This window comes from Eurosta solidaginis, chromosome 3, assembly GCF_040869045.1.
Source record: "Eurosta solidaginis isolate ZX-2024a chromosome 3, ASM4086904v1, whole genome shotgun sequence".
NCBI classification, from domain to species: Eukaryota; Metazoa; Arthropoda; class Insecta; order Diptera; family Tephritidae; genus Eurosta; species Eurosta solidaginis.
In genome coordinates this window covers 48,601,387-48,624,995 of record NC_090321.1, presented here as the reverse complement: position 1 = coordinate 48,624,995, position 23,609 = coordinate 48,601,387, and the positions used below count along the sequence as shown (strand labels likewise).

Sequence of the window (23,609 nt, the reverse complement as noted above, 5' to 3'; positions counted from 1 at the left end):
AAAGTACATGGATTCATAATTCATATATGAAAGGTCAGCATATTAATTTAGTGGCCTATTTATGCATATAAATATTTTGGCAGTCAATATGACCAACAGACAAATATGTCGATCAGCGTGACTGATCGATAAGTGTGTTGGTCAATCTGACGGGTTGACAAATGTAAAGAGATATGTGCCGTGTGTGTCGGCATGCACATATGATGTTGAACTCCTGCTGAGTTCAAATAATTATGTGGGTCAGTTTAGCTTGAATACTTGTGTAGTCGATATGTGTGTATGTATATTGTACCATCAATAATGCATCGAAAGAAACGCATTCAAAGTAATACTACAATAGTTCTAAAAAAAGGTTAAGCTATAAAGAATGCTGTTTGTACTATAAAAAGTTCGTCATCCTCATTCACACTGGCTGTAAAGTTTGTATTCTTTAGCGATAGTAGGAAAATATTTCTGATATAAGCGTATAATATCTCCAATCGATAATTAGTCATAAATATGCGATACTAGTGCTATTAGTATGAATATAGCTTAGCAAAATCGAAAGGAAAAAAATGCCGCTTAACTAACTTAGTTTATAAAAAATTATACATTATATATATTCACATTTCTTATAAATCAATTAGCCTATAAGCTGCAACGCAATCACTTGCAATATATTAATCAATTATCGATATGTGCACTTTATTTCGATTATTTTTTATTTATTTCATTATTTTTAATTTACGTTTTTTTATTCTTATTTTTTCTCTTACGCATGAAAAAAACACATTATTGGACATCGCTACGATCTATCAAAATATCCAACATGAACAACCTAATTTGCTGCCTCTAACTGTTTGTTCGCTTACCGTTCGTTCGTACCGTATCATATATATACCGTTCAATTGTGAATTATAAATAAAAAAAAAAAATAAAATAATAATTAAAAAAAAAAAACAAAACTACCACAACCACCAATCACCATCACATGTACATGAACCATCTCGAATTAAAAAAAAAATATATATAAATACATATATATTTTGTTATTTTGTAAAAAACCACTCAAATGCAATAAATGGCAAATAATCCAACGCTCTGCTCCTATCAACAACGATTTGTTACATTTATATAACCGCCACCACCAAAAACCAACCACTACCACCACCACCATGTGTGTTTGTTGTTATGTACGTATACATCCTTGGAACGCTATCGAAACTAAAAAAAACATGTCATTCAAATTAAAATCAAATAAACAAATAGTTTCCACAAACAACTTAGAATGACGTCGGCTGTTAAGTCTAGCAGGCATTTCCCCAGGAATGTGCCATTACGATCAACCTTTCATTCTGGTGAGTTTTCCAGTTTTTTCTGTAAATTTAGAATTTTTTTACATCTATAATATTTTTTTTTTTAACAATTAAAAGTATTTATAGTAAATTAAAAATAATCCACAAAACTAAATATTTATATATAGTTTTTAATAACTACAATTTTTTAACCTAAATTTTGTGTTCTTTCACATTGGCTTTGTAAAAGCACCGATATTTCACAAAAAAAAAATATATATATATTTTTATAAGGGACACGAATTTTGATACTCGATAATTTTTGACATCAAATGTTTCGATTGTAGTATCGTATCAAGTTTTCGGCAGAAGGTCGCGCTAAGCAGACACCTTCCGCCGAATTCCTGCTTTTGCTAACGCTCCATCGCCAAAATAATCTAAAACAGTACTAAGTGCTCCGAAAAGTATGCAACATTTAGTTCCATATGGTCATAAGAAATAACCGCCTAACTGTATAAGTATAGGAGTGAAGGGCCAATTAAACTTCCTTAACCCTAACGCCATGGTCGTAACCATAACCATCTCCATTGTGATCGATTAATGGTGCGATAACCTTAAACATCTGACATTTTCATAAAAATGAGGAAACCACAAAAAATTACAAACATATTCCACAAACCATAAGTCTTTTAGTCAAAACGTATCCAAAACAATAAATAAAATATACAAAACAAATTCTTCAACTCAAATATTTTTAGGTTATGGATGTGGCGAAAAACCAAAAACTAATTGGTTGGCTATGGTATGGTTATGGCTTTAGCGTTATGGTATCGATTATCGACATTATTTCCATAAGCTTGGTTCGATTAGCTGTTTTATCTTTTAAGGCCCAATTAATGGTGACTTATCCATAACCAGATAAAACAGCTGATCGAACCAACCTTATGGAAATCAATGTAATCGATTAATGGTCTCATTCTATAACGCTAACGCCATAACCATATCATAGCCAACCAATGGGTTTTTGGTTTTTCGCCATATCCATAACCTAAAAATATTTGATTTGGTGAATTTATTAACTGTCTGTATATTTTATTTATTGTTTTGGATAATTTTTGACTAAGAGACTTATTTATTCGTGGTATGTGTTTGTAATTTTTTACGTTTTCCTCATTTTTATGAAAATGTCAGTTGTTTAAGGTTATGGCACCATTAATCGATCACATTGGAGATGGTTATGGATATGGGTATGGTTACGACTATGGCGTTAGTGTTAAGGAAGTTTAATTGGCCATTTAGGCTGGTATTCATCGCGACCTTATGGTTCTAAATGTTGAATACCTTTGTCTATGGAGTTTTAGCGAAAGCTGGAATTTGGTGGCTGCTTAATCAAAGTTAGCATTGATCATTCCTTTGCCGGATTTCCATAGAATTCTTTGCCCAGTGTTTCGCTTTGGCAGTTGAGTTAAATATATGTTTAGGTACGTTCTTGCTACACAAAGCTTGTAGAACATAAGACGAAGCAAAAAGTTGCGCATTTTTATATTTTGAGTATCGGGTATTTTGGATTGGATACTATCGGGTACCCGCTACGCATAGAGCGATACACGATATGAGTACCATATCTATAACATAACCCATGCAAATAAAGAGAAGGTTTTGCAAATGCCCTGTTACTAAATTTTTCCAAAATTTCATTAAAAAATTGAACGGATTTTAACGTGAACCGTAAAAGATTTATTTGTAACTTAACATGCGTGATTTTAAATTGAATTGCTATTTGACGTGATCACCAAAAACGGTCATTACTTTGTAATAAAAAAATTATACTAATTTAATTTCTCATATTTGTTGACGCTCTTTAACATACTAAATTCGAAAACAAAAACAGATTCTAGGCATGCATACACACTACTTTTTTACACACAAAAAAATGTTGGTGCCAAATCTACACTTTGTGGTGTTGTACTATATAAAACAAAAAAAAAATGGATTTCATCACCAATAAGTGCTAAAAAAAAATATATTGTAACGAATTGCGGGAAATTCCGCTTATTCCATACCTTCTGCTAACGTTCGAATCGCTAAACTGTTGTATAAATAACTCCAATATTCAATAATGCAAAATGGTCTTTATTAGACTACTTTGAGAGTACTTCACAACTAATTGCGTGTTTAAATCAAACTGATTACTCAGCTCACTCTGCTTTTATAGTCTCTGTTGCCTTGTCCGTATATTTCTCCAAATGTCTAGACGTTTCTCATTCTAGAATCTTCCACTTGGTTACCAGCTATATGCGTGCGTATTTATAGTTTATAGCCTCTCGCATAGGCATATGCGTGTGTATTTGTAGTTTATAGTCTCTCGCATAGGCATATGCGTGTGTATATGTGAGTACTACTTCGGCTGATGATTACATGTGTTTATGAGTATCTCTCCGTTGCCTTGTATGTATGTGTGTAGATGATGATTGATTTGTTTACGTACATACTGCTTAGTATCGGCTTAGTGATGGTAGTATCGCTTAGTGATACAAATATTCGTCACAATATTCTAAATAAAAACTGAATTAAAATAAAAAATATTAAAAATAAAAAAATCTAATGTTGCATCGGCCGGGACTTGAACCCAATACGTACGCTGTGAAAGGCGGATCACGCTACCACCACACCACTGCAGCGTGCTGTTCACATCTGACACCATAATAAATTTTGATATCACTCCGAAAAATTTTGCAATTACAACAAACTTTTTCACAATGCACTATTTTGGTGCTAAATTTGTAAGTACACCAAAAATAGTTTTGACATTACACCGCAAAGTGTTAACACTACATTTTATTTTTTTGTGTGTAAGTATGTGTACATATTTTTCACGTAATATTGGCAACGTAACGCGTCAAACGCGCGCGCTTTCATACATTCTCACAACTACATATAAAAAAACATTATTCATACATAATAATAATAAATAAATAAATTATTTTGCTTATAAAATTTAGTTTGTTTCATAACATTTAGTTTTTTTAGCATGCCGTTATGATAAATTGTATATTTTACTTTACAAAAATTCTTTGTGTCATACATTTTTTTTTTTAATTTTAATAATTTTAACTAAGTTATCCCAAGCACTTAAAATTATAACGCACTAAGGCGCCTTTTGAGATTTTTCTTTACAAAAATCATAACTGAACCTAATTGTTCGAACTTTTAATGTTTGAAAACACAGGGTGTAACAGCAACAGGGTGCTTCACAACAAGTCATCAAAATTAAAAAAAAAAATTTTTTTAGTAAAAACTGCAGGAAATGTGTCTCATTAAGATGTATTTAAGCATGAACCTAGATAAACTAATGATTTTTATGAAGGGCTCTGCGCACGTATGATAAAATGTTGCATCTTAATAGTTACGGTATAAATATCCACCAAACTGGATAGACATATCGCTTCCTTTATAATACAATACTAGTTTAAAAGTCAAATGTCATAATATTTTTTTCTTAAATCAAAAACCAAATATTTTATTAATAACTGAATAAAAATAATTGAAAGTTGTGCAATAAAGTTGTATTTGAGCAAAAGATAAAGCAAGCAATAAATTTCTGACAAAGGGCGTGGCACTGCCAAGATAAACAGTTTTATTTTAGTGACCGCCTTACCAAATTTTACTAGGCGTATTTTAGGCGTATTGATTTTTGTTAAAATTTGGTACTCTTCTAAAAGTAGAATACCTAATTTTTAAAATGAATATACATACAAGGTGCTTCAAAATGTAGTACGTTTTATAAAAGTGCTGAAACGTGCTAATTATATCGACTCATTTTGTTTTGCTAAAAATCTTCTTTTTTGTTTCATATTTCACTCGCAAATTCTGTCATTATATCCTCAACGAAGTTCCCCTTTGTGTTTGTAGTTTTGAACTCCTCAAATAGTTTTGAATTTCTAGAGAGAGAGTCCTAATCCTAAGTGATTGCCTTCCAATACATTCCATCATATTCACATAATGGAATGCTTTAGTTCAATGAATCTTTAGAAACAAAACCTTCTCCTGGGAATAAAAATATATATGTTTCTATGAGAATTGAATAACAAAGTTATCGGTGACTGTGTATTCTCCGTCACAGCGATTTTTATCCGTGACTGTGACTGAATAGTAAAAGGAGAGCAAAATGATCTTAAGCGCATTTAACAATCTCTTTTTAGCAATAACAGCAATGAGAGTATCAGTTATAGCTGGCTTCACATCAGTACAATTAGCTGTGACAATATTGTAGCGAATCTTATAAATTCTCGATAATTCTGCGCCTTATTATATCGTTCGATTCACTGAACTGTCAAATAAATAAATGCAAATATTTTGTATATAAAATGCTCTTTTTTTAACGGCACTACTATGATAGTGGATTTTTACAATTTAATGCATTCGCGTACTTCACTTATAGCGTGCTAAAATCAAACTAATTAACTTACGCTGCTTTTACACTCTCAGTTGCCTCGTTCGCCTATTTCTCCCAGGTTCAAGACTTTTCGCGAGCAGCCTTCTTAATTAGTTGCTTATTTATTTCTCCCATGACTCTGCATCTCATATTCGCTGTTTTCTTCTATATGTATGTGTAAGTAATGTGATCTGCGCCCTTTCCTGCGGTGTATATGTGTGAGTAATGTATCTATCTACGCTCTTGGCTGCTGTCTTCATGGCTGCGTAGCAATTTTTTGCCTCATGCGCTTAGATTGCTGCTGTGGTTGTGCAGCATCTATTTACTAGTGACATATAGGAGTTGCTAATATTCGCCCCAAAAGTTTAGGGTCGGATTAAATATTGCTTCAATATAATGATAAATTAAAAACAACAAATAAGTAGGGTGATCAGCGTTTTTTTTTCGAAATTGTCTTGCATATTAGGGGGTAACGGCCACTTTTTTGAATTGGTTTCAACGTGCATATAAATCTCTATCTGAAAAACTAGCACAATATATTTAAAAATTTTAAGCTTATATAAAAATATAATTAAATTAAAACCTACATTGGACAATTTTAAAAGCGACACAATAAAATAAATTCAAACACAATTATTTATGCATTTTAATTGTGTTCTAAATTTACTCAATACTATGCAACAACTAATTTTTGAAAAACAAATATTTTTTTTTAACTTAAAATTTGTAGGACAAACAAGGACTAGAAATAATGCTGCATTGGAGTACTCCGGTACAAGTGGCGCATCGGGAGACTCCCCCCATCCCGGCAGAATGAGTTTTTTCTCAAAACTTTCATCCCGATTCAGTAAACGGTAAGTTTAAAAACATAAATAACAACAAAAAACTAAAGCAACTTTGATTTAATTTACTATTGCAATTTTGCACCAATTTTAAAATTGTTCTTATTCTTATTATTTGTGTTATATAAATACATATCATACTTACATAAAATGTACATTAATGTGGTTCAAACTTATTGTAAAAACATTCCAACAAGAAATATTGCGCAACAACCCGTGTTTATGTGATTTTAATATTAAATTATGAATGCGGCTTATTCCACCGTGACATTTGTCACATTCTATTTACATATGTTTAAGGAGCTTTTCACCATCTGTAGATAAGTTAGAATTTTACTTTAGTATTTAGTATTTGACATTTTCGCTTTCACCAACACAATGTGCTCCATAAATTGATAATTGTGAATATTTTGTAATAAAAATGGCAAAAATCTACTGTGAATACAAGCATATTAACAAGACAGTTCACTTTTGTTTACACTTTTGCTTTACACTTAACTGGCAGTCGATGCCTTTATTAGCAATGAAGAATTTCGATAACTTATAGATAAGTGACTAACTGGAGATGGTGATAACGGCACTTATTCCGTATATATTAATAACAGAAAGTTTCTTAAAACAGCTATTTTACATCTACGGCCAGTTCGAAAACGCCCAATATAAAAATATTTTTCAAAAGCATCTTACCTCAGGATTGATTTAAAAATGCTCTGGAATTTCGGTTGCAGAACGGCCCATCTCAAACATAAATGCTCTATCTCAAGTCAAAACATATTGACTTTAGCTCAGATGGGCATTTTCGAATTGTGGCGAATGTTGACATCGCTATGCTGTTAGTAAATAATCACAACAACAAAAACGGCAAGCAGCCACAAATATGTACAAGGCAACGAAGAACATTCCACGCACATAATCAGCCGCTTAAAGCAAATAAATTATCATTAATATGTGGTCATCAGCTAAGAGACGAAGTTCTTACTCACACATACACACGCATATAGCTAAATAACCAAGTATGCGATATAACTGTTCCATCTTCTTGAAAAGTCTAGACCTTAAGATAAATATGCGAACGAGGCGACAGAGAGCATAAAAGCAGCGCAAGCTCAAGAATAGTCAGTTTGATTAAAACACGCTTTTGTTAAGAAAGTGATATTGGAGTATAACTGTACTACTCCCAAATTAGTCTAAATAAAGAACATTTTGCATTACTGATTATTGGAGTTACTTATTCGACATTTCAGCGATTCAAAACGTTAGCAGAAGCGCTATTAAATATGTAAATCAGGCATGCTTAACCAACGAACCGATATCATTTCGTTACGATAATTAACGTTTATAAACGAAACGAAATGACTTTGTTTCGTTTATTAACGTTAAGAACGTCAAATTAACGAAATGATTTTGTTTCGTTTTATGCCATATCAAAACGAGATCAAATCGTTTATGTTGATTTTTAATTTCAAACTATGCTGGCAAAGCTGATTGATGGCGGAGTCATTAAAGGTGAAAGCATTAGCCAAGCTGATTGCAACTTTTCTCATGAATTTTGACAGTACGAACATTTCTCAGAGTATTTTTGACATTACCACCAACGAATTACACAAACAAATTACATGGAGTTTTTAACGTTAACGAAAGCTTTTCGTTTCGGTTAAAAACGAGATACAATTTATCTTGATAATTTCTTTATCGATAATATTTCGAAGTGTTTCAACGGAAACGGTGGAAATTTTTTGATGAACGATTAGCTTAACGTTAAGGTGCATCCCTGATGTAAATGGTGCACAACAACAACAGCAATATAAGCTGAGGAGACAATAATTATAGAACAGCGCAGACATTGCTCACACATAACAAACGAAAAAAGAGCGTATATGAAATTACATACAGTACAGATATAAATACATGTATACAGCCAAATCCAATATGAGATACAAAAACGATGAATAAATAAGCAACTATTTGAGAAGGCTGTTCGCGAAAAATCTATACCTTGAGAGAAATAGACGAACAAGGAATCGAAGAGTATAAAAGTAGCGCAAGCTCAAAAATAATCAATCAGTTGGATTATAAAACATTGGAAGTGAAGTACGCGTATATTTGCAATCGTGAAGTTCTACTACGAAAGTAGTGCTGTAAATAAAGAGCATTTAATGCACAGAACATTTGACTGACTTTTTTCGACAGTTCAGGGATTCGAGAAGGCTGTTCATAAAAAATCTAGACCTTTGGAAAAATAGACAAACAAGGCAACGGAGAGTATAAAAGCAGCGCAAGCTCAAAAATAGTCAATCAGTTGGATTTTAAAACATTGGAAGTGAAGTACGCGTATATTTTCAATCTTGAAGTTCTACTACCAAAGTAGTGCGGTAAATAAAGTAATGCACATAACATTTGACTGACTTTATTCGACAGTTCAGGGATTCGAGAAGGCTGTTCATGAGAAATCTAGACCTTTAGAGAAATAGACGAACAAGGCAACGGAAAGTATAAAACCAGCGCAAGCTCAAAAATAGTTAATCAGTTGGATTTTAAAACATTGGAAGTGAAGTACGCGTATATTTTCAATCGTGAAGTTCTACTACCAAAGAAGTTCGGTAAATAAAGAGCATTTAATGCACAGAACATTTGAGTGAATTTATTCGACAGTTAGTTCAGGGATTCGCACGATTACAGAGGGCAAGAATTATTGAGAACACCTAAGATTCGCAACACTATAATAACTTATTTATTTTTAACGAAAACTTTAAGCTATAATAAAAATTTGCCCGCAACTCTCGTCAGGCGTTTTACACTGTGAGAAATTGTATTTCCCTTCAAAAAAATTGCATATGGTTGTATTTGAAGCGAATGTGACTCTAAAAAATCATCAGACTGAAAAGTAAATATAGGCCAGTGTAAGATAGATTACGAAGAATTGTTTTTTTTTTTTATTTGGGTGGAAGAATCTCTATAAACATACTTGCCATGAAAAATATTCTAAAATGCGTAAGCTTAGTTTTATTTTGTTTGGTAGCGATCACCGTGGAATGAGCCGTACGTTGTAAGTTTAAGAAGTATGTTTTAAGGTTAACATTTTGCGCAAAGTGCTCAAATATGTTTTTGTGGATTCACGCTTTTTGTCAATAAATTGTTTTTTTCGACCACCTTAATGTGCTACAAAAATTTTACTTTTTTTTTAACATTTTAAAGAAATGCTTAATCATTAAATAGAGTATTTCAATACCAACAAACGAATACTAAAAAAGCGCGCTTCTAAATTTTTTTGTAACTAATACACGTAAATTGTTAGTTTAAGCAGGTGAACTCATTTTTAAACAGCATGCCATTTCAAACGAAAAACGTATATAAAACTCATATTACCAACTATGTATATACAAGGAAACTTTTGATTGAAAATTAAAATTTGTTGAGAAAAGCGTGACAAGAAAAAGCAAGCAGCTTATCTTGTCAATTTTCGATTTTTTTTTTTTTCGAAAACATATTCAAAACTCCCCAAAACTCAAAAAATATGTTTTTTTTTTTTTCAAAAAACTGTTAACGCCAAAGTTTTTGCAACAGTCTTTTGAAAAAAAAAATATTTTTTGGTTTTTGGGGAGTGTTTTGACCAAAGAATTTACCCTTCGCCATTTTTCCACAGGAAAATTATTTTTTTGGGTATGCGTAGTGGAACTTTTTTCCTGAGCTCAAATCCAATCGAAAAATCGAGGGCGCGATATCGGTTAATAAATCGGCCCAGTCTAATATTCATATATGTACCCGTAAGTGCCAAAGATGTATGTGTAAAAATAAAAGTTTCGAACTCTTTTCAAGGTTACTCTCAGCAATTGAAAATGCCATATTCTCTGAAGTTTTTTTTTTTGTTTCTTTTGCTATTGCTCCGACCCTGAACAGGAACAGAGCATAGAGCAGAGTCGTAGCAAAAAAGTGATAGCATTTCTTATGCTCTGCTATCAGCTACATCGTGTTTTAGAGCAGAGCAAATAGCAAAGTAAAAACTCCAAACGAAATGTTATTAGAAGTGGAGCGAGAGCAAAAAAACGTATTGCTATTTGCTTTGTTGGACATTGTTATATAGAACTTTGTATTTTGTCGCGCTAGTACTTATCTTCAACGACATGGAATGCAACGTGGGAACAGAGGTGAGTGTCCCAATGCAATAATAATAACAACAAAAACAAGATGCTACAACAACCACTAAGGATCGACAAATAAAATCAAAAGAACAAAAGTAGCAACATCACAATGCTACATCAGCTCCAACAACAAAAGCAAGAAAAAAGACAAAGTTGTGCATTACAATGCCCAACAGAGCAAATAGCAAAACATTTTTTTTTGCTCTCCCTCCACTTCAAATAATATTTCGCTTGTAGGTTTTATTTTGCTATTTACTCCGCTCTAGAAAACGGCGTAGCTCGTAGCAAAGCAAAAAAGTACTATTACTTTTTTATACTCAGCTGGGAAGAGCTCACAGAGTATATTAATTTTGTTCGCATAACGATACCCCGTAACAGCATAAACTAATAGAGATAGATATAGACTTCTATATATCAAAATTATGTGTGTCCGTAAACACGATAGGTTAGGTTAGGTTGAACTGGCCGGTCCATGAGAACCTCACATAGACTGATTAAGTCCGTAGTGTTACCAGAAGTTTGTTTTAACGGCCAAACTGAAAAACCCTATCAAAAACCAGGACCTATGTTATAAAATAACTCCGTCCTCTTCGCAAATACTAGAAGCTTCCTAGGACTTAAGCCACTTGCTGCTTCTAGATCTGACAGCTGTATCACTCCTAATAGCTGGAGTCTTAGCCTGGCAAGTGCAGGGCACGAGCACAGAACGTGCTCGATCGTTTCCTCCTCCAACCCGCACTTCCTACATCTGCTATCACTGACCAAGCCTAATTTAAAGGCATGTGATGCGAAGGCAGAGTCCAGTCAGAATACCCGTCATGAGTCTACAGTCCTCTCTTTTTAATGATAGAAGCAACTTTGTTAGTCTAAGGTTGTAAGACCTACACATAATCGTCGACACTTTACAGCCCCGCGCTTGAACCCACGCCTTTCCCGCTTGGTCGATCATGTGGACCTCTCGCCTTCGCTTAATCTCGCCCAGTCTAATTGGGAAGTCTACGGAGCAAGCTTCAAGGGATGCGCCCTTTTTAGCTAGTTCGTCCGCTTTTTCATTCCCATCTATTCCCATATGCCCTGGGACCCAATATGCTTCTCCCTGTCCCGATTCTCTCCAGAGACTGCTTACACTCTAACACGCATTTAGACGCTGTGCTATACGAGATTTTTGCCTTAATTGCTGCTTGACTGGCAATACAAAAGTTAACACGGTTGCAGCTTAAGCTATCCTCTTCCAGGGTTTCTACTGCTTTGGTTCCGGCTAATATTTCCGCTTGGAAAACGCTACAGTAATCCGGCAGCCTGTAGGATCTGCTTATTTCCGGATCAGCACAGTATACCACATACCCTACTCCTTCCACTACTTTGGAACCATCTGTGTACACGTGTATCGCCTCGTCCGCCATTTTCGCACCCTTGAGCCAACCGTCCACCTCTATTGTGGCGAGGGAGATCCTCGAGGCGCAGATAGGGAATCAGGTAGTCAGTTGGTCTTGTGATTAATGATAATACTAATAATACTAATATGGCCATATGGTCGGCGCTCAAGCTGCCCCGAGGCACCGAGCCTGGTTGCGGTTGTTAATGCTATGTTCTTTGCTACCAGGTCTACAGGTGGAATGTGCAGAATGGCATACAGCGCAGCCGTCGGGGTTGTTTTCAGGGCTCCCGTAATGCTTAGCATCGATAGTCTCATACCCCCTCTAATTTTTTGAGGTATGTTGTTTTTTGTGTGGCTTTCCACCAAACAAGAACTCCATAGTATAGAATAGGGCTTACAATCGCTGTAAAAACCCAAAGAGAAAGAGAGGACGATAAGCCCCACGTACACCCCAGCATTCTTTTACATGCATAGAGTGCCGTTGAGGCCTTATTGGCCCTCTCCTCCACGTTGAGCTTCCATGACAGCTTACTGTCTAGGATGATTCCTAGATATTTTGTGCAATATTTCTCCTGTAAGGTCACTCCTTCTAACTTAGGCCTAGTCCAATTTGGGACCTTGTACCTCTTTGTAAATAAGACCATATCCGTCTTCTCCGCATTGACTTTCAACCTGACATTAGATGCCCAGGTATGAATAACCCGAAGCGCCCGATCCATCAAAGAACTAATCGTTGGAAGGCACTTTCTACTTATGACAATTGCAACGTCATCTGCGTAAGCCGTAAGTTTTACGGGTCCCTCATCGAATCGCCTGAGCAGTTGGTTGATGACCAACGTCCACAGCAGAGGTGATAGCACCCCTCCCTGCGGCGTGCCCCTGTCCACTGATTTCGTGGACTCGTACACTCCCCATTGTGATGTAATCTTTCTGCAATTTAACATGCAGCCGATCCATCTGATTAAGGCAGGATGTACTTTAATGTAATTAAAACCATCCATAATCGCCCATTTTGAAACATTATTGAAAGCCCCGGCAATGTCCAAGAAGAACACGATAACTTCAGTAAATTTTGAGGTATCTTAATGAAATTTGGCATGTGAGTTCCTGGGCACTCATCTCAGATCGCTATTTAAAATGAACGAAATCGGACTATAACCACGCCCACTTTTTCGATATCGAAAATTTCGAAAAACCAAAAAAGTGCGATAATTCATTACCAAAGACGGATAAAGCGATGAAGGTGGGTTGAGCGTGGCACCGCCCACTTTTAATAGGAGGTAATTTACAAGTTTTGTTAAAGGTAATTTGGCAGTCGTTGAAGATATCATGATGAAATTTGGCAGGATCGTTACTCCTACTACTATATGGTTCTAAATAAAAATTAGCAAAATCGGATCACAAACACACCCACTTAAAAAAAAAAATTTTTAAGTCAAATTTTAACAAAAAATTTTATATCTACATTATATAAGTAAATTATGTCAACATTCAACTCCAGTAATAATATGGTGCAACAAAATGCAAAAATAAAAGAAAATTCCAAAATGGGCGTGGCTTCGCCCTTTTTTATTTAATTTGTCTAGAATACTTTTAATGCCATAAGTCGAAAAAAATTACCAATCCTTGTGAAATTTGATAAGGGCATAGCTTCTACGGCGACAGCTGCTTTCTGTGAAAATGGGCGAAATAGGTTGCAACCACGCCAATTTTTATATACAGTCGGCCGTCTGTCATTTCGCTTGGCCGTTAACACGATAACTTAAGCAAAAGTCGTTATATCTTTACTAAACTTAGTTCACGTACTTATCTGAACTCAAATTATCTTGGTATTAAAAACGAAATCCGACTATAACCACGCCCACTTTTTCGATATCGAAAATTTCGAAAAAATGAAAAAAAAAATTCCATAATTCTATACCAAATACGAAAAAAGGGATTGAAAGATGGTGATTGGATTGGTTTTTTTACGCAAAATATAACTTTGGAAAAAACTTTGTAAAATGGGTGTTACACCTACCATATTAAGTAGAAGAAAATGAAGAAGTTCTGCAGGGCGAAATCAAAAGACCTTGCAATCTTGGCAGGAATACTTTTCGCGGTATTACATATATAAATAAATAAGCGGTACCCGACATGATGTTCTTGGTCACCCTGGTCCACATTTTGGTCGATATCTCGAAAACACCTTCATATATACAATTAAGGCCCACTCCCTTTTAAAATCCTAATTAATACCTTTAATTTGATACCCATATCGGACAAACACATTGTAGAATCACCCCTGGTCCACCTTTATGGCGATATCTCGAAAAGGCGTCCACCTATAGAACAAGGCCCACTCCCTTTTAAATAATCATTAACACCTTTCATTTGATACCCATGTCGTACAAACGTATTCTAGAGTCACCCCTGGTCCACCTTTATGGCGATATCTCGAAAAGGCGTCCACCTATGGTGCACTCCCTTTTAAAATACTCTTTAATACCTTCCATTTGATACCCATGTCATACAAACACATTCCAGGGTTACTCTAGGTTCATTTTCCTACATGGTCATTTTGCCTTATTTTGTCTCCAAAGCTCTCAGCTGAGTATGTAATGTTCGTTTACACCCGAACTTAGCCTTCTTTACTTGTTATGCTATGTCTCTGCTCTGTTCATGTTCAGAGCCGAAGCTGCTAATGCTATTCTGGTGTTGCAAATGCAAACACTGGTTATTCTGTGTAATTGCGTAAATAAAGAACAACAAAAGTTTCCATGTATAAACATCGGCTACGTAAAAAGATTTACATTATAATGAAATTCAAGTACATAATTGCAAAATGCTAATATTTTCCCGAATGTCATTAACATTTTAACTAACTTGTTTTTATTTTCATTTGGTTAACATACATACATTTTTATTGTTCACTAATTTATTGTTGAATCATGAACTAAAGTTAAAATTGTTAAACAATTACGTAATGTTTTGGCATACAGTATTATGCATCATACATACATATAACTGTGGTGTTGGTAGCCATTATTATTTTTAATTGCATTCTGTCAAGCTTTGCGGCACTCAAAAATATTTTAAACGGCTGTATCCATATCAGGAGAAAAAGCGCAAAAAAATAGTAGTAGCCAAGTAATTTTTACATTTACTTTATATCTCTGTTCTCTATGAAGCGGCATGACTTCCTCCATGCAAGACACGAAAGTCAGATTCAGAAATGCATTGGAAGAAAATTTTTGAAATTAACATATTCGAATTGAAAATGCACTTAAGTTAAAGATAATATACTAAAAATGTGAAAAGGAACACTTGTGTTCAAATAGAATTGCGAATTTCATTCACTGGTAATTAACCGACTGTGTTCTTACAGGGTAATTGTTCAACAAATAATAGCCGTGTTTTTTTACACGCGTATACGTTTACGTTTGCGCTTAAAAAATGTTTATCCTCGCTTAGATAATGCTTAGGAGACCCATCTAGCGGCAATTAGCTACAGCACGGGGTGTACCGAAAAGTGCAGACACAAAACTCTGGTGGCCATAGTGTATAACATATAGCTGAATCGGTTGCGATGAATAGTGGACACACACCATTTTAAGAGGTGATACATAGAATTAGTGTAGAGGTGAAACACTGACACATATTTCAGTTGAATCTGAGTAAAATATGTATTGAACTTTAGGAGTACTAATTTTATGTGCAGCAATTTCAGAAGAGTAGATAAAGTTTGACGCTTAGCAGTCCATACAAAGTTTAAGCGTAAACGTAGATAGATGTAAAAAAACACAGGTAATGAGACGGACATAAGCGAGGTGTGGCAATTAAGTTCCGAGAACTCAGTTATAACTTAAAAGCTGGCAACACTTTTTCATTCGTCATCATATGTCTAAAAGGGGGGATCTTTTTTATGCGTATTTTTGCAAGTTACTTCTTTTAGAGTCATACTAAAAATGTGTGAAAAAAAGGCATACAAACGTTTCCTCGCCCACCTATAGTCGCAGTATTACTCCCTGCGAATTTTTTTTTATTCCCCTAGATGAAGTCGCACCCTTAATGGGACTCATCACGGCGACGTACTGGAGGTTCAAGATACAGTAACCGTGGTGGCAAACGGGCCAACTTCGGAGGACAACCAACTGTGCTTCCAATCATTGGGAGACTATTGTGATGGTCGATAGTAAAATTTTTCCAAAAATTTCATTTTCTTTTTTTTATTGACGAATATCCGGAACTTTATTGTCACACCTCGCATTTCTTGCAAGTTTTCAAAAAATCTGTAAAAAGAAAAAGGTAGAAGCGTGGCGCGGAGCCATGGTAGAAGCCGACCATACAAGGTGGCAGCATAGTGATATACCTACACACATAAATAAAAGTTCCATGTACTTTTGTTATTGTAAATCGATGGACTAATGTCAAAACCGTACTGCGCCGGAAGTTGAGATATCAAATGACATTGTGACGAATATTAGCATCACTAAGCGATACTAGCATCACTAAGCCGATACTAAGCAGCCACTCGTATGTACGTAAACAAATCAATCATCATGTACACGCATGCATACAAGGCAGCGGAGAAATACTCACAAACGCATGTCATCATCAGCCGAAGTAGTACTCACATATACACACACATATACAAACTACAAATATACATGTATATGGCTGGTAACCAAGCATGAAGTTCACGAAATTACTAGACCTTAGGAGAAATGTGTGAACGAGGAAACCGAGAGTATGAAAGCAGCGCAAGCTGAGGTATGACTAATCAGATTGATTTAAGCACGTTATCAGTTGCGAAGTGAAGTATAATTGTGTAGTACTCTCAAAAATTTTGCATTATTGAATATTGAAGTTACTTATTAGCGATTCGAACGTTAGCAGAAGGTTGTAAATAAGCAGAATTTCCCGAAATTCGTTACAATATTAAAAAAGTACAAATCAGCCGTCACCGTGCTGCCACCTGGTATAGTTCCGCCATGGGTAGAAGAAAGTGTATCACCTTTCTTGAGAGATGAATGTCACTTGACAAATGAAATTTTCTTTTTTATGGAATTTTTCATTTCTTGCGATTGGGGTAATGCGCTCAAATGTTGGATGAATGTCGCATTATTTAGTTAAAACAATTAATTTAACTGCAAACTCGAATGAAGGTTATAAAATTCGGGGTGTTATAGTTGTATGTACATGCGTATTAGCTTTTTAGCACAAATTGAATTAAATGTTAAAAAAAAAGAATTTAAATAATTGTAGCAAAGAAGTGGAGAGCAACGGCTAGAACTTGTATGCAGAATTAGTATTCTTAAAAAAGGGCTTAACTTTTCCAGTAAAATTCAAGGATTCATTTAATCTACAAAATAATGTTGTAAATTTGGTAGTAACTCACAAATTTATTTGCATACTTTTAGGCTCACAAAAATTAGTAAAATGATTTAAGATCTAATATAAAATTTACTTCATTGGAAATAAATTTCTTCGCTAGCTAGATTTCAAATCGTAATAAATTATTATTAACGAAGACATCCTTTTTCTATGTACATTAGGGTGGGTCGATTTGTATGGACGAAAGTTAACCGATATCGCGCCATCGATTTTTCGATAGGATTTGAGCTCATACTACGCATACCCAAAAAAAAAATTTCGAGCCTGCGAAATTTCGTTTTTTTTACTTTTTTTCGACTTTGATTTTTAAGGTTTTTTTCGACCCAGTGTAATGTACATACTTACCTCCTTAATTGGCACTTAACCGTTTAAACGGTTATGGCCGTGCAACAAGGGCCGCCAGTCGTTTCTCCGTTGGGCTAACTCTGCCACCTTCCTCCGCTTTCATAGGAGGGTTCCATTAAGACTGCTTTTTCTTTCATTCGCATAACATGACCTAGCCAGCGTAGCTGGACTATTTTGATGTCTGCGTAAAGCTCGTACAGCTCATCGTTAAATCTTCTTCGGTACTCGCCATCCCCAACGCGTAGAGGTCCATACATTTTTCGACGTACTTTTCTCTCGAACACTCCCAGGACCACTTCATCTGATGTTGTCATGGCCTATGCTTCTGCACCATATAGCAGGACGGGTATATAATTCCACCTTCATCGATGGATGGGACAATAATTCCATCTTCATCGATTCCGGGATCGAGTTCATCATACCTGTGCGGTATATCGCTGTCTCCATTTAGGAGAGCAGATAAGTATTCCCTCCGTAATCTTAGAACTCTCTGGACATCGGTTAAAAGGTCGCAGTTTTGGTTTTTACAGGAGTTTGCCCGGACTTAAAACCTTACGTCTGTCGCTGAATTTTTTCGTAAAGTTTGCGGGCGTGCTGTTCCAACAAAGTTGGACAAAGGGATAAGGGTACTAGAGGCGATGGTTCCACATTGCAATTAAAAAGATAGTTGGATTCGTGTGTGGGCACGTTACAAGCGGGACAACATACAATGGGTTGGTTCTGGATAAGTACGAGTTTAACCTACTACAGTATCCAGATCGAAGTTGAGCTAGAATGACGAACCCAAAAAATCGAACACTGGGTTCTTGAATGTGAAGGCAAGCGCTCCGGTAGAATTCATGATCGGAGTGTGAAGGGAACGCTGCCCTGTGCGGCACATTTGTCCAACCACATTACTTCCAAATGGTCCTCAACGTACCACTTGTTTCTCTGATGAACTTAAGTAGGTGTGAAAGACCCATCTTCCTCATTCTCACAGCTTCAGCAGAGGCAACTTGTTGGTATGCGCCATCGTCGGAGCATTGGTGTAATAGCGCAATGGCCTCTGATGAGAACCGTAAGTACTCTCACTACATATTTGTTTACCTTGAGTAGGAAGCGAGTTCCTTTCATATCCAAACATGGCTATAAGAACCAGCAGATCTCGCAATCACCCCGATTCCTCCACAGCAAGTACTTTGCCCTTATCTCATATTGCTCGCTTTTCCTCAGGAGATAACCCATCGGCGATCGTACGGAGCTGGCCGCCTCGCTTATGTCCATTTCGGAACCTTTCCTGGCATCTGAGTCTAAAGTGGTTTATTTTATAATAGACCTATGTAAGCCTGGAGTTTTCAGGGTATAACCTTAAGTTTTTGTAAATTATATTTAATATCTTATTGACAACTAACGCAATTTAAAGCACGTTATTAATACCGTTATACGTTTGCATATAGCTTCAGAGGAAAAAATATTCCACATTAGACCTTCCCTGAAAAACAAAAGTTTGCCACGCAACCAAATAGGTGCGACCGATCACAAATTGTCATCAATATCCTCTAACGGGAGCCCAAGGAAACTTGCTGTTTCAACAAAGTTAGACCAAAGGGATAAGGATACTAGAGGCGATGGTTCCACATTGCAATTTAAAAGATGGTTGGATTGAGGTGTGGGCACGTTACAAGCTGGACAACATACAATGGGTTGTTTCTGGATAAGTACGAGTTTAACCTATTACAGTATCCAGATCGAAGTTTAGCTAGAATGACTCGCGTTTCCCTGGGAAGTGTGCGTTCCTTTTCCGCAAGTTTTCAGTACTGTTCTTCGAGTACAGGATTCACCGGGCAATTCCTGGCATTTAATTGTTGCGTCCCTGCCACAACCAAATCACTCTTTACAGCCGGTTTCAAAAAACAATTGTCTGGTCAACCCACATGTTCAAAAAATACTGTTCATTATGTAATATTGAACTAAAAATATAGACATATGTATATTATCCTGAGGATAATCAGAATTTTTTGTATTCTTCGAAACTAGTTGAAGTATTTCATGTTGCGAGATATAAAATGTTTTTTTCTCACGGTCTAATGTATATGTATGTATGCATGTAAGTATATGCATGCCGCTATATTACGCGCGCACTCAAATTGTAAAACAAATTACACAATCAAACGAACGTAACTCTTTAATTTGCTAATATTTAAATGTTTGGTTCAAATTGTAGTTTTGTTTATTAAGTTTATTCACTATTTATTTCGAAAGAAGCGTAACCTTGTTTTCTTCAATGAACTAATAATATTTTCGCATATTGTAAATAAATAAATTAAGGATTTAATAATTCATTTAAAAAAAAAAACCCGGAAAATAAATTTAAAAAGTAAAAAAATTTGAAAACAAAAATATTCAGATGCAAATACAAGTTTTTGAATAAAATTAGTTATCAAAATAATAAATAATACTCAAAAGTAAATAAAATATGAGCAAAGTAAAAAGGTAAAAACAAATTAAAAAATATAAAATTAAAAAAAAGTTATTGGAAAGTAGAAAAAAAAATTTGCAAATAAATATTTTCAAGTAAATAAAAATTATTTAGAAGATAAAAAGTAGTTAAAAATAAAAAAATAAAAGTTTTTATTAAAAAAAAAAACAGTTTATTAAAAAAATATTTGATCAAACAAATTTAATATTTTTTTGCATTTTGTGACTGTTGAAAAAAGCTTTACCCAAAAATTTAAGTGGAACATTTAAAAATAAAACTAGTTTAAAATATCAAAAATTAAAATATACCTTTTCTTATAAAAAGGAACTTTATATTTAGCGAACTAAAAAATTCCGATGCAAAAAAAAAAAATAAAAAAGGTGCGATAAAACAAATACCCTTAACAATAAAACTTCTTTAGAGAAAAAAAATTATTGGTACTTTGAATTTCGATTTAAATTTTTTTTAAATTCTAAATATTTTTTACTTTAAATTTGTTTAATATTTTTAAAAATTCCTTTACTTTATTTCTATTTGCATTAATTGCTTTTTATATATGAAAAGATCTTTTAAAACAATTTTATTTATATTTATTTAACAATTGGGGAAAAATTTAAACAACGTGACATTAGGAAAGACAAGTTTGTCAACAGTTCAATCACCGCAGGAGTGCGGTTTCGAATCGAAACTACTTGAAACTATAAAATAAATAAAAAATTAAAAATGCTTTAGAAAATGTTTTCTTACATTAAAATCAATAAAAGGCAATCCCTGCTTAATAGTAAAAAATATGTGCATATATGAAAGAAATAAAATATTAAAAATAAACGTTTCAAAGCAAAAAATGCTTTGTAAGTAAAAAACAAAAGTGTTTGCATCAAAAAAAAATTTAAAAAAAAATTTTTTATACAAATTTGTAGTTTGCAAATATTAACGTTAGATAAATACCAAAACGGATCTTGAAAAATGGATTTTATAAAGGAAAGCAGCAATTTATGAGTAAAGAAAAAATTTAAGCATAAAAATATATAAAATTAAAAAATATTTAACAAAAAAGGTTTAAAAGTAAACAAAAAATTTAAATAAATTAATAATTTTTTTTAACGAATTTTAACATCGGTGGCTCGAATCGATAATTTTTATTATTGTTATATTGTATTTTTCTTAATTAAATAAAGTTTTTAAATAAGAGTTAGAAGAAAAAAAAATTATTTAAAATTTGTTTAAATTAATCAAAAATATATATCATAATAATAATAACAAAAAATTATTGTTAAGGCCATAAATCCGATTCGAATCCACGTTCTTACAAATCAATACGCCGATAAAACAACAAACAAAATTTCTTAATTAAATAAAATTTTTAAAAAATTAATAATTTAAATGTTTTTTTCAATTAATCAAAAATATATCATAACAATAATAATAAAAAAAAAATCAATAGGCCGATAAAACAGCAAACAAAATTTCTTAATTAAATAAAATTTTTAAATAAGAGATAGAAGAAAGAAAAAAATTTATAATTTAAAATTCGTTTAAATTAATCAAAAATATATCATAATAATAATAACAAAAATTTACTGTTAAGGCCTTAAATCCGATTCGAATCTGCGATCTTACAAATCAATAGACCGATACAACAACAAACAAAATTTCTTAATTAAATACAATTTTTAAATAAGAGATAGAAAAAAGAAAAAAATGAATCATTTAAATTTTTTTCCAATTAATCAAAAATATATCATAACAATAATAAAAACAAAAAAATATTGTTAAGGCCTTGAGCCCGATTCGAATCCGCGATCTTACAAATCAATAGGCCCATAAAACAACAAAGCAAAATTGTTAAATGAATTTTATAAAAGTATTTTAAATTTAAAAAGTTTTAAGAACAAAAAAATTTTAGTAGAAATTCAAAGAAAATTTTAAAGAGAAGAAAGAATATTGACAGAAAAACGATTTTTTAGACCGAACAAAACTTTGCTACCAAGCTATCTGATTGAAAATGTTTGTTGTTTGTAAGTTGTGCAATCTAATCTACGTAGAACTTGAGTGTCGTGTTGTTGCAAACTGTTTGATAAGCCTCTCTGTGAGTTTGCATTTGGAACACAACAATCTGCATCTGCTGCCGATTGTACGTGCACTTTAACTATGCTATTACTATATCCAAGTGTAGTCGTTATTGTAGAGGCTTTATAATGGATATATACCAGTGGTCGTCAGCTACTCATAGTGCAGAGGTCTTCATCTAGTGAAATTAATCGCGCGCACTTCACACATATTATTATTTACCTTTTGTTTAGTAGTAGCTGAACAAGCAGATTAGCAACATCAAAAGAATCTATTGTTTATTTGCGCATTAAAAAAAAAAAACACAATTTTGCAAAACAAACATTCGTGCGCAGAATGTTTTAATGTTAGCAATATATTTTGTTTAAATTTTTTTTGTCAGACTCAAGCAATAAATTAATATTTTTATAGCATATTTACGCGTTATTTTTTTAATTTTAATAATGCCTACATTGCGCGTTAATCAACGGCTAAATTACCACTACTGCAATGAATTTACTGCTAACACCACAACCACAGTTTCAATTTTAGTGATCACTGAGCTACTAAAAAAATTAATTGCGCTTAATTTAAATATTTCAATTGATTTTTGAATGTTAGCAAATATGCGTGCATACGTCCTGCCACGTTGTTTGTTAATTAACGACTAAACCACTGCTACCACGCAGATTATACTCTAATCAATGCAATCACCGTTTCAAATTGTGTTTACCCATGGTTCAACTATATGGTTGGCTCATATGTACAACAACAAAATATTAGTTCAGATTGTCAAAACCTGCGTGATGGTATTATGCGAATGTAATGGAATGAAAACATAAAACTTAGCAGTTTTTGTATGTAGTAAGAAAATGTTGCCAATGTGTTGGTTTCATTTTGAGTTACCATCTCCTTTTGACAATCCCATCGACCATGTAATGGATAAAATAAAATCAGCTGATGAGATGAGTCAACCATATAATTGAGCCATGGTGTTTACCACTGTTATCTACAATGTAAATAAACATACACTACTCATGCATAAATACATACATACATATACAAGTAGTATGCTTATATTATTACTATACGGTTTTCATAAATATTCGTATTTTTTCCCCTACTTTTTTCTTACATAAAGCCGAAAAGTTATAGAAATATTTAGTAAATGGTCACATGCGTCGCTACAAGAATTTACAACGAAAAAAAATTTGTTTTTTTTTTTTGTATTCAGCTAAAAGTGATGTACATACATGCTATATACATAATACAGTTTAAAAAAAAATTATAACAATCAACAAATTAATAAATTT

At 33.7% G+C, this 23,609-nt stretch overlaps 1 protein-coding gene across 8 annotated transcripts in view; it reads left to right on the top strand.

Moving 5' to 3' along the window:
* Positions 1-23,609, top strand: part of par-1 — a 262,434-nt gene that overhangs the window by 208,457 nt on the left and 30,368 nt on the right. For 6 of the 8 annotated variants that reach the window (XM_067771603.1, XM_067771599.1, XM_067771598.1 and 3 more), the window contains one exon: positions 6,450-6,563. In XM_067771603.1, the coding sequence (XP_067627704.1) occupies positions 6,450-6,563 (114 nt within the window). Of the gene's footprint in view, positions 1-1,266; positions 1,338-6,439; positions 6,564-23,609 lie in introns of all 8 variants that reach the window. The other 2 variants (XM_067771597.1, XM_067771601.1) reach the window with 1 other exon arrangement.